At 47.7% G+C, this 15,935-nt stretch overlaps 1 protein-coding gene across 2 annotated transcripts in view; it reads left to right on the top strand.

Moving 5' to 3' along the window:
* The window catches only part of LOC144104046 (TNF receptor-associated factor 3-like), a 98,588-nt gene extending 83,052 nt beyond the window's left edge, over positions 1-15,536 (top strand). Inside the window, exons 1-2 of one of the 2 annotated variants that reach the window (XM_077636828.1) lie at positions 5,928-6,255; positions 14,310-15,536. In XM_077636828.1, the coding sequence (XP_077492954.1) occupies positions 5,971-6,255; positions 14,310-15,428 (1,404 nt within the window). In that variant the 5' untranslated portion in view covers positions 5,928-5,970 and the 3' untranslated portion in view covers positions 15,429-15,536. Of the gene's footprint in view, positions 1-5,927; positions 6,256-14,309 lie in introns of those variants that run through there. The other variant, XM_077636827.1, reaches the window with a different exon arrangement.
* Positions 15,537-15,935: the final 399 nt, after the last annotated feature.

The following is a 15,935-nucleotide window of genomic DNA, read 5'->3' on the forward strand; positions in this document are numbered from 1 at the left end:
AACATTTTTATTTTTATCTTATTCTTCTTATAAATTTTTATTTAGTGACTCTAGTGCCGCCTAAACAGGTAGGCAGGGAGGTAGGCAGTGCACTGAAAACTCTTATCGAGTGAAAAACAGATTACAGAAACAATGAAATGAGGAAAATGGGAAATATTTCTCACAACATTGAGATAAGAGAGCTTGCTATGCTTTGTTCAAGCAAGAGGGAAGCAAGCAATAGGAAAAAACTGAAATTTAAATATATTCTTTTACTCAAAAATGTAGCATCATTTTTTAAAGTACGCAATAGCACGTAAGGGAGTAAAAGTGCAAACCAAAAAGTTCACCTATTCTATTTTTGTGTGATAATGTAAATGGAATAATTTCAGTCTTTTTCTATGCCTGCCTGCCTGTGCCTGCCTGCCTGTGTCTGCCTGTGCCTGCCTGTGCCTGCCTGTACCTGCCTGTGCCTGCCTCCGCCTGTGCCTGCCTGTGCCTGTCTGTGCCTGTGCATGCCTGTGCCTGCCTGTGCATGCCTGCGCCTGCCTGTGCCTGCCTGCGCCTGCCTGCGCCTGCCTGTGCCTGCCTGCCTGCGCCTGTCTGTGCCTGCCTGCGCCTGTCTGTGCCTGCCTGCCTGTGGCTGCCTGCCTGCCGGTGTCTGCCTGCCTGTGCCTGCCTGCCTGTACCTGGCTGCGTGCACCTGCCTGCCTGCCTGTGCCTGCCTGCCGGTGCCTGCCTGCCTGTGCCTGGCTGCCTGCACCTGCCTGCCTGTGCCTGCCTGCCTGTGCCTGCCTGCCTGTGCCTGCCTGCCGGTGCCTGCCTGCCGGTGCCTGCCTGTCTGCTGGTGCCTGCCTGCCGGTGCCTGCCTGCCTGTGCCTGCCTGCCGGTGCCTGCCTGCCGGTGCCTGCCTGCCGGTTCCTGCCTGCCTGCCTGCGCCTGCCTTGCTGTCTGTGCCTGCCTGCCTGCCTGCCTGTGCCTGTCTGCCTGTGCCTGTCTGCCTGTGCCTACCTGCCTGTGCCTGCCTGCCTGCACTATTGTAATATGCACAACTTGAGCGGCTTGACTGGTGTCGCTGTAGTAAAAGACGGCAATTATTCTATTTATATTATCACACAAAAATAGGATAGATGAACATATTTTTGTTTGCACTTTTACTCCCTTACGGGCTATTGCGTACTATAAAAAATGATGCTACATTTTTGAGTAAAAGAATACATTTAAATTTCAGTTTTTTTTCTATTGCTTGCTTCCCTCTTGCTTGAACAAAGCATAGCAAGCTCTCTTATCTCAATGTTGTGAGAAGTATTTTTCATGTTCCTCATTTCATTGTTGCTGTAATCTGTTTTGCACTGGATAAGAGTTTTCAGTGCACTGCCTGCCTGCCTGTTTAGGCGGCACTAGTCACTAAATAAAAATTTATAAGAAAAATAACATAAAAATAAAAAAATTATTTCGTGACTCTAGGCGGCCCCGCCCCTAAGCGCCCCGAGCTAAGCGGAATAAGCAGCAGCGGTCAGGAGGCGAACGTGATTCCAATGGTGCTTGCACAGTAGCTAAGCCGAATATGTTGGGGTTGTAATTAGATGGTAGCCTGGTACCACTTAGTTGGTCGTATCTTCAACCGAAAATTGACCTCATGCTGGCGCACATATCCGCATTTGGCCTAATTACCCTATTCGACTAATTTTGTTTTGCTCTATTTGCTCATTACTTCTTTTGCGATGGGCTTTTTTTGCTATGTCTATATAGTCTCAGTGCAGCACTCTTTGCTAAGGAATGAAACGCAGGACTGCTGTATTAGCCCAGAGTGAAAATGTCACAGAAATCGGACTGCTTTTGTTGTACTTGGAGGAGCAGCTCTCCTTTTTTTTTATCGGTGCCAATGAGAAGCGAGCTTATGCGTACAATAATCTCCACAAGCAAGCGGCTGCAGAAAAACAAATTGTTCCTTCAAATACACTTGAAGCGCATAAATAGGCAAGCACGAAGATCGAAGACGTAGCACGCACGTAGGGCTCTTGTGCGTCACGTCTTCTTTCTTCGTCCTCGTCTGTTTGTGCGCTTAATGTTATTAGAATGTCTCACAAACACGCCCAATCCACCACTTTGTTCTGTCAGCTGCTATTTTTACACCAACCACTTCAAACTTCCGGCCATAGCAGCTGAAGCAGGAGGGAAGTTTCTCCTATTGTTCTGCTGCAATTTTTGGAGTAAGTGCACTGAACCTAAAAGAACTCTCCGCTGCTCTCGAGCTTGTCATGTCGTGTTTGACACCCAGTGCTTTTTATCGCGGAACTGCTGATGAGGGCCGTTCACAAAGCTGTACAATGGGCTGATAGCCCATGAATCGTATGATGCGAGAGTAAACACGTCTCATTGTCTCTCACATCGTCTGCCCAGAGCAGTGCTATGCAGGCTGACCAAATAAGCTGACCCTGCAAAATTACCCCGTGTTTGCTGTGTGCGAAACAGTTCAGATATAAAACACGAGTGCGTGATATTTTCTGTGCCCCAAAAGAGTGGTAATGCACATGTCGAAGACACGAATACACGCAGTAGACAATTCCTTTGGATAAAAAAGTACCGACTATCGGGCATCTAAATAATTACTATACCTTATTAGCCTGTCTATAATCCTTGTAAACTTGTAAACAAACGAAGTTTTGTAGTCTGTATGAATAAGAAGTAATCGCCCATACTGAAAACCCGATCTGCATACGAAATCGGTCTGGCAGTGCGGAATGCAGAAGAAATGTGCGCTTTTAACTAAAGATGACGCAGAAAGGAAATATTTAATTCCAGTCAAAAGTTAGAAACTTCGAAGTAAATATGCGCAAGTGTGCCCAACAAAAAACGCCACTCCAAGGAAACAGCTTAACAAAAACAAGCTCGTTCCGACTACAGGACAAAAACTTTGTGAAGGATAGCAATAGGAGGGAGATAAGAGCAGCAGTAGAAACCACTAAAATAGGCCGCTACCATCTGGAAGACGTTGAAGTGGTGAGCTTTAGCTGTATAGTTTACTAGATAAAGAAAGCGAAGAAGAACACGCCGCTCGTCTCGACAAACGGAATGTAATACCCTTTTAAACGGGGTGGATTGCCACCATCCTCGGCTACACGTGCACGCTCGCCGCCTAGCTAGAGTGCACAAGAATGTTTTCAGTGGCGCGACCAGCCGCCGCGGAGAGGGCCGGTGAGCGTGGAAGTTGGCGGTGGCGCTGCAGTCAACCGTACTTTAATGCGTCTTCGCTGTCAGCCTGCCGTTTGCTGCCGGGCGCGGAATTCGCTGCGTACTGCCCTTGTGATGTTCAAATTAATGCATCGTTCCTCTTTAGTAAAATGAATTATGCAAATGCTCTATTACCTCAGGCACCCCCTAAAAAACTCCAAAACAATGCATAGCAGTAAGTGAAATGCCTGGTAATTTACACAGGAGCTCCCTCCCACGTGTACACCCACGATCTTGTTTAGTTTGCACGACGCTAGGACACGGAATTCCGTAAGAGCCTAGCGGAATGCAGTGACTGCGATGTTGTTTCCTTAACGACATGGCACACACCTACGACAGGGAATAAGCCAGGGTTCGGCAAGGAGCGTGCCGCGGTCGCATCGAACACTTTCGTTGTCTTCTTTTAGCGCGCGCAGTTCTTTAGAAGGGCGAGCTAGTGCTATTACTCGCAGCGTCAGTGCAAGCAGAGCCTTTGTAAAAAATTTAGAGTCGACGGGGTTCACTTCCGAGCCCCACTGCATAGCTCGTAACGCATTTCCAGCGTTCCAAATCTCCTGAAGGTAAGAATTTTGGCCCCGTTATCTCCAATGGCCTGAACGCCCAAAAGTGCTACACGAGCCCCACTATACGTCCCAGAAGCAAACCCCGTGAGCTTTGAGCTCTTTACAAAGGCTGTACCTAGTAAAAGTGCAGTTCTGGTTCATGTATTTAACACCAACTTTCCACGAACTTGAGAGAAGCGCCAAAAATAGGTCAGGCCCACTTTATGCACGGCAACCCAGTCATAAGGCAGCAGTAGCCGCCCCCCCCCCCCCCGCGCTTAAAAAAATTAAAAAATATACACGAATATGCATGACTCAGCTAATTTTATTTACATAGACTGTGCCCCACTCTGTCCTTAACAAAATCTTCCATCTCAATTTGCTACACACGGTTAAACTTTAAATGGCGCGGTGCTTTCCTTCGGGCGAAGTCACAAAACTTGTTGAGACCTTTGACAAAAAAAAATGTATTCTGGTCACAAGATAAAACCCAGTCACATTTGAGACGAGCTTCTTGAAGTGCTGATCGCATCCAATACGATTCCTGCCTGTCGTGTTCAGAAAAGCAAGCAGAACCATTATGCTGTCATGATGCAGTTCTCCATAGCTAAAACAACCTGTGAAAACGTCCTCAAGCTGACTCATGAACTTGAAGAAGCTCAATAAGGGGTAGAGCAAGCCACCAAAATTGCATGCTTTTGTAAATGTGGAAGCATTCAAATTTTTGCCATCGTGAGCTGGTAACAGAAGCTGATCTATGCACACACGACATTTTGTTTTCAAGATACACCTTCTTTCAACATACCCTGAAATATAATAAGTAAGCCTTGAGTCACTCCTCTGATTGTTAAAAGAATGTTCTGTCATAGCTTCTTTGTTGTTAAGAGCTCCTCTGCTTCATCAAGATTACCCATGTGGATCAGCATATCAAGAAGTTTCTGCTGCTTGTGAGAACCACCCGCCTGGTCCTTGAGTGATAGAAACGAGCTAACCACAACCTCAGGAACATTTGACCCAGCGACGCTCTTTGCCAGATTGTAATAATTGAGGCACTTGAGGTTATTAGGGATTCCTGTGGGCTTGGGCGGGCCAGTTCGAGCATATCCCGTCTAGCGCCCTGGCGCGTAGCAGTGATTTAGCCGTCGCATGGCAGGCATCACAGGCGAAGAGCAGGCCAGCAGATATTTCTCGATAGCAAGAACATCCAGAATCAAGCACAACGACCGTTCCCAGCAAGCAAGGCTCTTCAGTTTCGGGCGACGACAGCGCCGCCGCAACTTTCTACACAAGCGGGTGCCGCGGCTAACAATAGAACCGGTCTCCACACCTTCCACTCAAAACATTCTCAAAACACAATCAAAACGGGAAGACATTTCATCTTCCGGGAAGTTTGGTGGCCATACTTATATTTGTTCAATGCCCTGAAAAGAAACCTCACATCAAAAAATTAATTTTTTCTTCTTGCAAGCTACACGCAAAATTCTAGTCACGTGAGCATCCGCTTTAGAAAAATCTTATTTAAACAGCACTCCGCTTATTATACATCAAATGCGGATTTAGTAAATAAACCAGCCAATATATCGAATTTTATCTAGAGGTTATTCAGCATTTTGTGTATTATTATTCATAAGACTCAATGCGGTGCCTCAGTAGCTTTGACATCCGGCTACTTATCCCGAGGTCGCAATTTCGATCCAAGCCGTGGCGACCGTAAATTAATGTTTGCAACTACAGAAACGCCCGCGTGCTGCGTGATGTTAGAGGACAGTAAAGAACCTCGCATGGTTTAAAATCCGAAACTCTCCACTACACTGTCACTCATGTTCCAAATGCCGCTTCGGACGTTAACGCCCACAATTTACGTTTTACAATTTCATCATTTACAAAAAAAGTGTGAGCGCTGACTAATTTTTATCAACAACTGTCATGAGTTTATTGCCTTACTCCGGGCAACACAGAACGAGGCTTGAGCTGCAGGCTAGGGTTTCAGGAACCCAGTAGGCTTATCTTGTTTCACGCCCACGTAAAAACAGTTGACTATGAACAGTACTATCAATGCGACTTTTACTCCGTCGGGAAACAATCGATAGGCATCAGATAACTATGCGATTATCGCCTTGGCAACAGATAAGAGGAGAAAAGATTAGGGCGCGCTTTCTAGGAGGGAGAGTGCTTTTCCATAACTTTTACTCGCAGCGAGCGTTAGAGGCAGACAATGCCTCCCTCAAGCACGCAGTACACCCTGGTCGGGTTCTCAGCTGAACTGGATTGGAAGCCACTGCGCTTCGTCGAGCCGCTTCCGCCGAACAGAATATGCAGCGCCTGCGGATTGGTGCCTAAAAGGATCGCGTTCCTTCCATGCATGCACGTGATGTGCGAGTCTTGCTACGAGCAGTGCGCACAGGGCGACTTGCCTGCGTGTCCGATGGACGGCTACGAGTACCAGGACGAGGAGGTCGAGTGGAGGGAATTCCCCAGCGGCGAGCTCCTGAGTAGAGAGGTAAGCCTGAACGGAATGAAGGAGTGAGAGCGGTGTGAGCAATTTACATCCTTTCGAACGTTATCGCGGAGTGGGGTACCGCCCCCAGCATTCCGTCAGGTGTTCACGTGCTGTCACACGAACTTTGCCCGTGCCACCTTGAGCGAAAAGAAGCGTGTAATCAAGGAAACTGAGCATTTAGAGTGTGTCAGTGCCCAGTCAAAAAAATTTAGCTGCGGTATAACAACTGCTGGACCTGGTTAGAGCGCAGAGCTGTGGTGTATTGGGCAACTAGACGCGGTTTGCGATAAATTGTTTTTTGAGGAAAGTAACATTTCTCGGCAGACATCCGAACTTCGCCGTAATGGCGGAAGGGATAAAGGAGGGAGTGAAAGAAGCAAGGAAGAAAGAGGAGCTGTAGTGGAAGGCTCCAGAAAATAATTTTGACCACCCGGGGATCTTTAACATGCACTTACATCCCACAGCACACGGGCGCCTTTTTCGCTAGTCCTTCATCTAAACGCGACCGCCATGGTGAAGTTCGACATTATGGTGTGCGATACATGGAATAGAAGAGAGAGGGAGAGATGGTAATCCTGTATTACTAACGCTGTCACGTGTCTATCTCGACAGAATGTGCAAGTTCCGCGCTTCCATTCCATTCTTTGCCCCACTACGCAACTCCTAAGGAGACCGTGTACCGTGTTCCACAGAACAAAAACGGAGTGCCAACGTGGGAGGCTACGTGCATTGCCATTTGCTTTCGAGAGATGTACTTGTGAAACGTGCTTTCTAGAGTGAGGCGCGACTCCGCAGAACTCTTCTCAATGCAACCCAGACTTCATTACGCAAACGATGTTCCCCTCGACCGGTAAGTTGTGTTGGTAAAGATGTCGGCTTTAGCGTACCCAACGGTCTTTAGCGTCCCCCTCCTGCGAACAGGGGAGCAAGGCTCCTGTGTTGCGGAGAAAAGTACACTATGCGTTTCTGTCAAGCGATCAACCCAAGATGAGGTACCCAGGCCTCTCATTTTGTAGCGAGAGCTACACTGAGCTACCAGTCGAGCATTTCGCGGAGGCTGGGAGAGGAAAGTTGTGCGCATGCGCCGTTACCATTGAAACCGGAGAGGAGCAGGAGGCGCGACGTGCGCTTCGCCGCCGCCTCGCCGCACGCCTCTCTATCATCCGAACCGCGCGTCTCATGCGCAGCATTTGCGTATAAAAGGCGGAGATGTAATGGGCGGTTGTATCACAACGTTTGACACGCATGCAGAGAAGGAGAGTCCAGCCGCTTCTAAACGGTGGTATAGTCAAGAGTAGATTAACTCTTCCAATGCTTAGGCTGTTGCCTGGCACTTGGCTACTCAACAAAGAGAAAATGAGTGTAAGAAGGCGAATAGAGCAGCGGAGACGCCCAAACAGAGAGAGGAACGGCATTCCAAACGGAGATCCATGACTGCCGAGCGTAATAGACAGCGCGTAGCCATTGCTATGGATCCTATGGAAGACGGCGCATAGCCGCCGAGATGGAGCCTATATATCTCTCATTGCTAAACATACAGTGGCCACAACAAGCTCAGCCAGGGAAACGTACCTCCCGCTACGCATATCCTGGCATAGCCGAGCTAAGCCACTGCCAATATTTTTTTCTAGTACAGTAGAGGTCAGCAGAAAACAGCCGTATCGCGCATTGTTTTGCCGATACTGAGGTTTCGGTCTTCACTTGCTATTCGTGAGCTCACGCACAACTTCTTGCCCGGCTTGTCTGCGCTGTGGTGCCTAGTTTCTCAATACTCTGACATTCCAGGAGCGTTTTTAAGAAGCCTAAATGGCATACTCACACTTTCCAATATCTGTCTACGTAAATCCTCCCAAACTGTTAACATCGCGCGAGCGTCGCTTCCCCTGCATAGTTGCGCCAAGGCAAATCAGAGCGGAAATCGGGCGGGGGAACGCACACGCGCACCTATCATACGTTTGCTTGGCTGTTCAGCATTCTGTGAAACAGCACCTGCGAAGCAAATTTTCCGACCGATTTCCGAGAGCGCTTGTTTCGTGTTCTATCTACCGCGTGTTTGGGGCCGATGACTGGTAAAGGGCCAAGCATGTCCTAGGCCCTGGTAGCTCTTGCGAATAGCGCCTCGACAGGGTTCGTTTTAATTTCGAGGGTCCTTTACAGTCAGTATTAAGGCGAAAGCCTCTCTTGGCCCATGAGCGGCGTGGATGGAAATTGTAGACAAAGGCAGTCTGCAAAAGTGTCCGCACTTATATGGTAATAAAAATAATAACAAAATAGAATTGAGGTCTAGGTGGGAATAAAGCCCTGGCGGCCGGCGTGCGATACGCGGACGCTTCAACTACGCCACGACACTTCAACAATTTAAACTGAATAAAGGCGCGTCTAATGAATGCACAAGTCATCAACACGTATATTCGAGATATGTACTGAGGCCAACATGAGTAATTATGAGCATGTTAATTACAGATGTCTCAATCAAGCGAGCAACACAATTCCTCCGTTTCCGGTAAATTTGGTGCGCGCTTGGCGTGCAGTCGTAGCGCCATCATGAGGCACCCCCTAAAAACCAGCCTCGCAATGTACGGCGCTGGCTCAGCAGATGGCGCAGGTGGTGGACAGTACATTGCTTTCGCATTTCCGTATGTAAGGAGACTTAAATGAGCTCCATAAAGTTTCCTTATCTATTATAAAGGTTTCTCTGTCAGGTTAGGCTGTTTATCGCTAATGGGCGCACTTTTATGCTATCAACCTCTCTATAAGCAGCGGATAAAAAAAAACTTCGTTGCAGCTTCTTGGGGCTTCGATACATTACAGCCGATGAACGGGAGGGTTTCTGCGCACTACTCAGGGCAGCATAGGAGACCATGCTCACTCCAGCAGCAGCAATTCTGGGCATGCCATCGCATGTTTTGTGTCTAAGTCTACTACGTCTATCGCCGCTACTTCGGTGAAAAATAATATATATATATATATATATATATATATATATATATATATATATATATATATTGTAGTGTGGTAATCTTCATCGATATAACCACTGACATGCGTCGCGTGCTGCCGCTCTCAAGGACGAAGAAGTTGTTCGCTGCCTTGCTCTTTCGCCACGCCTGACGCTTCGCTGCGAGTCTCCCCTGAGCGGCTGGAATCATCTGGGTTCACCGAATAAACACACCCCTACAATTGGTGCAGGTGCTGCTGGGTACGTTCCCGTCCACCCTGGAACTAAGAAGCCGCACGTTACCCTCTGCTTCCAGCATGCCGGATGACACTGCCACGACATCGTCGCCCCTCCCAACCACCGTGCTGTGTTCTGGAGCTCTACGGCAGCGTGATCCGTGCTTCTTCAGTGGCACAGCCGACCAGGACGTCGACGATTGGTTGGCGGCATATGAGCGCGTCAGTAGCTACAACAGATGGGACGACGCTATCAAGCTAAGCAATGTAATCTTTTATCTGACTGACGTGGCGAACCTCTGGTTTCGCAACCATGAGGCAGACCTGCCATCTTGGTCTGCATTTAAAAAGAATTTTGCAGAAGTGTTCGGCCGCCCTGCAGTTCGCAAGCTCCGGGCAGAACAACGCTTGCGTGAGCGCACTCAGCAAGTCGATGAGTCGTTCACTAGTTATATAGAGGACATCGTGGACCTATGCAAGCGTGTCGATCCGCTAATGACTGAAGCGGATAAGGTCGAGAACATCATGAAAGGCATCTCTGACGACGCGTGCCAAATGCTCTGGGTAAAAAATCCTGCCACGGTGAGTGACGTGATCAAGCTTTGCCAGAGCTACGACGTGCTTCGTAAGAAGCGCGCTTCTACCCCGGCGGTCCGGTGTTAGAGACGACGCCATCTCTACACTTGCGCTGGGCGGTTCTACCCCATCAGAGGACAGCCCTTTACTTCAGCAAATCAAAGCCTTCGTTCGAGAAGAGGTCGCCCGCCAGCTATCGCTGGTCCCTCAGTTACAGGATAGTGGCCGCCTTGTTCCTGACATGGCTCCGTCTTTGGCCCCTACCATACGGCGTGCCGTTCAAGATCACATCGCTGACGTTCTTCCTCCCAGCTCCATGCTCCCGCCCAGCCCTGTGCTGCCGCCCAGCCCCGTGCCAGCGCAAGTAACGGCACCACTGACTTACGCCCAAGTTGCGGCCAGGCCGCTCATGCCATCAGCATCTCTTTCCTACCAGGCCGCTCCTTCCAACCTTCCTTCGCCTTTGCCTGGGTCTGCATTCCATGTCCCTATTCCAAGGGTACGCCAACGCCCTACGAACCCTTGGCGTACCGCGGACAACCGACCAATCTGCTACTCTTGCGGGCTGCCGGGCCATGTCGCACGCCTTTGCCGCCAACGCCTTCCACCTTCTCGACCTGAACTATGGAACTACTCCTACAATACAGACCAGCCCTCGCCGAGAAATCCGCCCAGTTCCGAATTTGTATCTCGTGACAATCAAACGTACACAGCTCGCCGATCACCTTCCCCTCGTCGCCGTTCCCCGTCCCCACTCCGACGTTCTACCGGCACCGTTGAGGGAAACTAACAGTCGCAGTTCCCGGGGCAAGAACTGCGCTTGGTTCGAACTCTTCAAGTCCTCGGTGTTCTCCCACTAACGTAATTCAAGTGTTTGTCGACGGCGTCGCAGTACTCGCTCTAGTCGACACGGGCGCTGCCGTATCAGTCATCAGTGAAGCTCTTTGCCGTCGTCTTCGTAAGGTGACCACCGCACTTTCCGACTTTTCGCTTCGCACCGCCTCATCACAGCGCATTCATCCCTCAGCGGCGTGCACGGCCCGTGTTCTCATCGAAGACGTCTTATACACCATCGAGTTTATTGTACTGTCTCGCTGCTCACACGACATCATCCTGGGCTACGATTTCCTTTCCACTCATCATGCCGTTATTGACTGCGCCCGCGCGGAAGTTTCCTTTTTACCTCTTTGTGATACCGTCTTGTGTGACGTCCCTACCCAGCACCTCCACCAATTGTAGGGGTGTGTTTATTCGGTGAACCCAGATGATTCCAGCCGCTCAGGGGAGACTCGCAGCGAAGCGTCAGGCGTGGCGAAAGAGCAAGGCAGCGAACAACTTCTTCGTCCTTGAGAGCGGCAGCACGCGACGCATGTCAGTGGTTATATCCGTTTGACCGCGTTGGCATAGATCTCTATGGCCCTCTTCCGACTACTCCTGCTGGAAACCGGTGGATTATTGTGGCAGTAGACCATCTGACTCGCTACACTGAAACATCACCGTTACCCTCTGCCTCTGCAAGAGACGTTGCTTTGTTCATTCTCAACAACTTGATTCTTCGCCACGGGACTCCGAAGGAACTGCTCAGTGACCGCGGACGCGTTTTCTTGTGCGACGCTCTCGAGGCCCTACTGAAAGAATGTCGCATCATTCATCGCACCGCTACTTCTTACCACCCTCAGACGAATGGCCTGACAGAACGCTTCAACCGTACTCTGAGTGACATGCTGGCCATGTACGTCAACGACGCTCATTCCAACTGGGACCACGTTCTTCCCTTCGTAACCTACGCGTACAACACTGCGATACAGACCACCACTGGATTCTCTCCCTTTTTTCTTCTTTACGGGCGCGAGCCAACCTGCACAATGGACGCGCTTTTTCCCTACCGCCCTGATGTTTCTGAATCGACGCCACTCTCGGACGCCGCCCAGTATGCAGAAGAATGCCGTCAGCTCGCTCGTTCGCTCACAAAGGAAAATCAATGGCAACAAAAACACCATCGTGACACTGGTGAGGCGCCTTCATATGCGCCCAACTCCCTGGTGTGGCTCTGGGTTCCTGCCACAACCGCCGGCCTGTCAAAGAAGCTTCTTGCTCGGTATCACGGTCCATACCGAGTGCTTCAAAAAACATCTCCTGTGAACTACGTAGTTGAGCCCGTTACGCCATCTGCGGACTTGCGTCGCCGTGGACGCGAAATAGTTCATGTGGACCGACTCAAGCCCTACTACGATCCGTCTGTCCTTTCGGCACCATGAGTCGCCAGGATGGCTCCTTCTCTGCCCGGGGGGAAACTGTAGTGTGGTAATCTTCATCGATATAACCACTGACATGCGTCGCGTGCTGCCGCTCTCAAGGACGAAGAAGTTGTTCGCTGCCTTGCTCTTTCGCCACGCCTGACGCTTCGCTGCGAGTCTCCCCTGAGCGGCTGGAATCATCTGGGTTCACCGAATAAACACACCCCTACAATATATATATATATATATATATATATATATATATTACAGGACGGCACTACAGGACGTGCTACTTCCGCCGCTACGGTCGAGGGTGGCGCTGGTGAACACTCTCAAGGTTCGCGTACACCAAATAAACACAAATACCCACGAGAGCAGCACATTGGACAACCGTCGCCGTAGCTCAGTTGGTAAGAGCACCGGACGCGATATTCGGAGGTCGTGGGTTCGGATCCGACCGGCGGCATGGTTGTTTTTTCTGCTGCTTTATAAGTAACTTTTTAAGCGATTTATTAATCCAAGTATTATTATCCGACTGATAAGCACAGCACATTATAAAAAATATAACGTTCCCCTATGCACCTTGGTTTCGGTGACTGTTGGCTCCCTTCATACGTTTATCAAACGGGCCCCTAATTGCATTTACCTTATCTGCTAATATACATACATACATACATATATATATATATATATATATATATATATATATTTATATATATATATATATATATATATATATATATATATATATATATATATATATATATATATATATATAAATATATATATATATATATATATATATATGAGGAGACAAGGCTGGTGAACACTCTGAAGGGTAGGTGAAACATAAATACCACCGAAAACAGAGTTGATAGCTGTTGCCGTAGCTCAGTTGGCAGAGCATCTGATGCTCAAATCGGAGGTCGTGGGTGCGAATCCCGCCGACCGCATGTGGTTGTTTTTCTGCTGGTTTTATTATTCTCCCATTAATGATAACCAGAAATTAATAAAAGACATCCCCTATGCTCCATAGTTTGTGTGTGTGTGTGTGTGTGTGTGTGTGTGTGTGTGTGTGTGTGTGTGTGTGTGTGTGTGTGTGTGTGTGTGTGTGTGTGTGTGTGTGTGTGTGTGTGTGTGTGTGTGTGTGTGTGTGTGTGTGTGTGTGTGTGTGTGTGTGTGTGTGTGTGTGTGTGTGTGTGTGTGTGTGTGTGTTACATTTTATTAAACAACGGCTATTAAGAATAAGAAAAGAAACTTTGCGCATCACAAGCTGCCTATAGACACTTCGCATGTTATAACAAGTTCGCGTTATGCGCAGTTTCACGGCCCATAGCTGTCTTTTGAGTTTGAGAAACACTCTGCTCAGATCACCCGCACTTCTTTAACGTACACTAGCAGCACCATGCATACAGATATTATTTGATTATCACGCCTGGATCCTAATGCAGCCCTAACGGCCATAATTCGATCCCATGTTTAAATGACTTAGACGTTTAAAATGACTGAGCGTAGTCAATGATACGAATGAGTATGTACACTGTTCTTAAAAAACAAACTCTGTTTTGAGCAACATACCGCGGTTACCCTTTGTGACACAATTACTTTTTTCCTTGAGCTTGTCAACAAGCTTTTTTTTTCAGCCACGTATTATCGATCGTCCATGTTTACTGTGAAAAAGGAAAAATTTGTCAGTACATGCAGTACCTGGAATTTCGACTGTTTCTTTACTGAGTTATTATTCTATTTTGATGTTGAAAAGAAATAGTAAAAAATGTGCTTAGACACAGTGCCACTTTGTGACCTATCATCACTCTTCTGGCGATATTGCAACGCATGAATAGTTCAAATGTGCTCAAGAGAGCAAAAATAATTCATAACGTGGGTGCTGGAAAGTCACAACCCTTTGCGTAAGCGCAGCGTTTTTAGAAACGAGAACAATGCATTTTAAGTGTAACTTCAGTTATTAGCATAATAGATATTGCTTAGAATGAGATGAATAAGTCACGTATTTAGGCCGTTTATAGTACTATTGGGGTACAAATGTTGCCCTCTTTATATTTGCAGGTGAAGTGCTGGAACGAACAAAGTGGTTGCCAGTATGTGTCTGGCGTTTCAGGGATCTCCCAGCATTTCCATCGGGAATGTGGACATCACTCTATTCGCTGTCCCAAGTGCTCAGCCACCGTTCTTCGTTGCAGCATGGTGGAACATCTGACGTCAGGTTTTTGCCACTCAGAGGAGCCTCTTAGGTATCAAGACGAAACACAGCTCGGTTACAACGACGATACTGGATTAGCTACCGGAAACATAGGTGCCTTAGGAAAGCAAGCGGGTGAAATGAAGAAATCTTTACTGAGAATAACCGGTGACCTCAGCGCACATAGCAACCGCCTAAACGAAATGTCACAAGCAATCAACACGATGAGAGAAACACAGAGTGCGCATGTGGCAGAAGTAGCCGAGAGACTCCGTGAAAATTTATTGCAAGTAAAAGGCGAGATAAATTTGTCTAACGAAAGTCTCAAACAATTTTTAGTAACGAAAATCGATGCACTTAATCTTTCCGGAAGCATAAAGTCACTTCAGGAAACAACCAAGAATGAAGTGGCTAATGCGACGAGCCAAGCACGAGACAACCTCTCCCGCATGACTACTGCAATCCAGGCTGTGAAAACGTCAACTGATGATAACATTCAGAAGGCAATCGACCTCGTGAAAAATGTTCAGCTCGACGTAAAACTTGCTGTGGCAGCCTGCGTGTTTTTGGTACCAAATGTGAAAACACTTCAGAAGACTGCGATGGAGAAAGGTCATGCTGTGCATGACAGCGAGAGAGTATACCTGCGTGGTTACCATATTTTGCCTGGTGTCGAGTTCGGAAAAAAGGATGGATCCGTTTATCTGCATTTGACGATCGAAGTGCACAAGGGTGACTTTGACGACTTTGTTATATGGCCGTTCAAGCAGAAGATTAGGTTTAGCATCGTGCATCCCAAAAATGGAAGCAAGGAGTGCATTTTTCAAACCGGAGCAAATTCAACCCAGAAAAGATACCTAAGGCCAACAACATCCAAAAACGCTGGCATCGTCTACAAAGGAAACTGTTTTAACGCACAAAGTCTTATCGACGGCGGTTACGTGGAAGACGACCAGCTTCGAATAAAATTAGAGCTCTTTCTGTGATTGACTCTTCAATGAAAAGAAGCTGTAAACAAAATCTTCATTCAGTCAAGCGACACGTGTAGGTAAATCGCAATAAAATAAAAGCAATTTTTGTTTTTGTAAAGCTGAGTTGATTGGCAATCTGTGCTTTCATAATCATTTTTCACTACAGGAAATGCCGCCTTTATTGCGCAGCGAAATCAGCTTAATCATATAATTTTATATCTCGCCACTGTATGACGACTAGTGACGTCAAGAAGTAAACCAAATGTGTGATCATTGTTCTGAAGTGAATGTCGGTGTAGCATGGCTTTAGAGATCCGCGAAGAAAACTCTGTCTGGGCGTCATTACATGTTTACCAGAGAGAAATGCCGGCGCTGGTTTAAGCCGTTTGGTATTTTTATATAAAGGTACTTTTGCAGTGAAAGTAGTCTTCTTGTCATTGCACTACCGTAATACAAAGCTGCAGGAAGTGTCCAATTTTTCTTCAGTTCTACTTTAAAAACGTATTTTAAAAATAAATTATT

This window comes from Amblyomma americanum, chromosome 9 (assembly GCF_052857255.1).
Source record: "Amblyomma americanum isolate KBUSLIRL-KWMA chromosome 9, ASM5285725v1, whole genome shotgun sequence".
Classification (NCBI taxonomy): domain Eukaryota; kingdom Metazoa; phylum Arthropoda; class Arachnida; order Ixodida; family Ixodidae; genus Amblyomma; species Amblyomma americanum.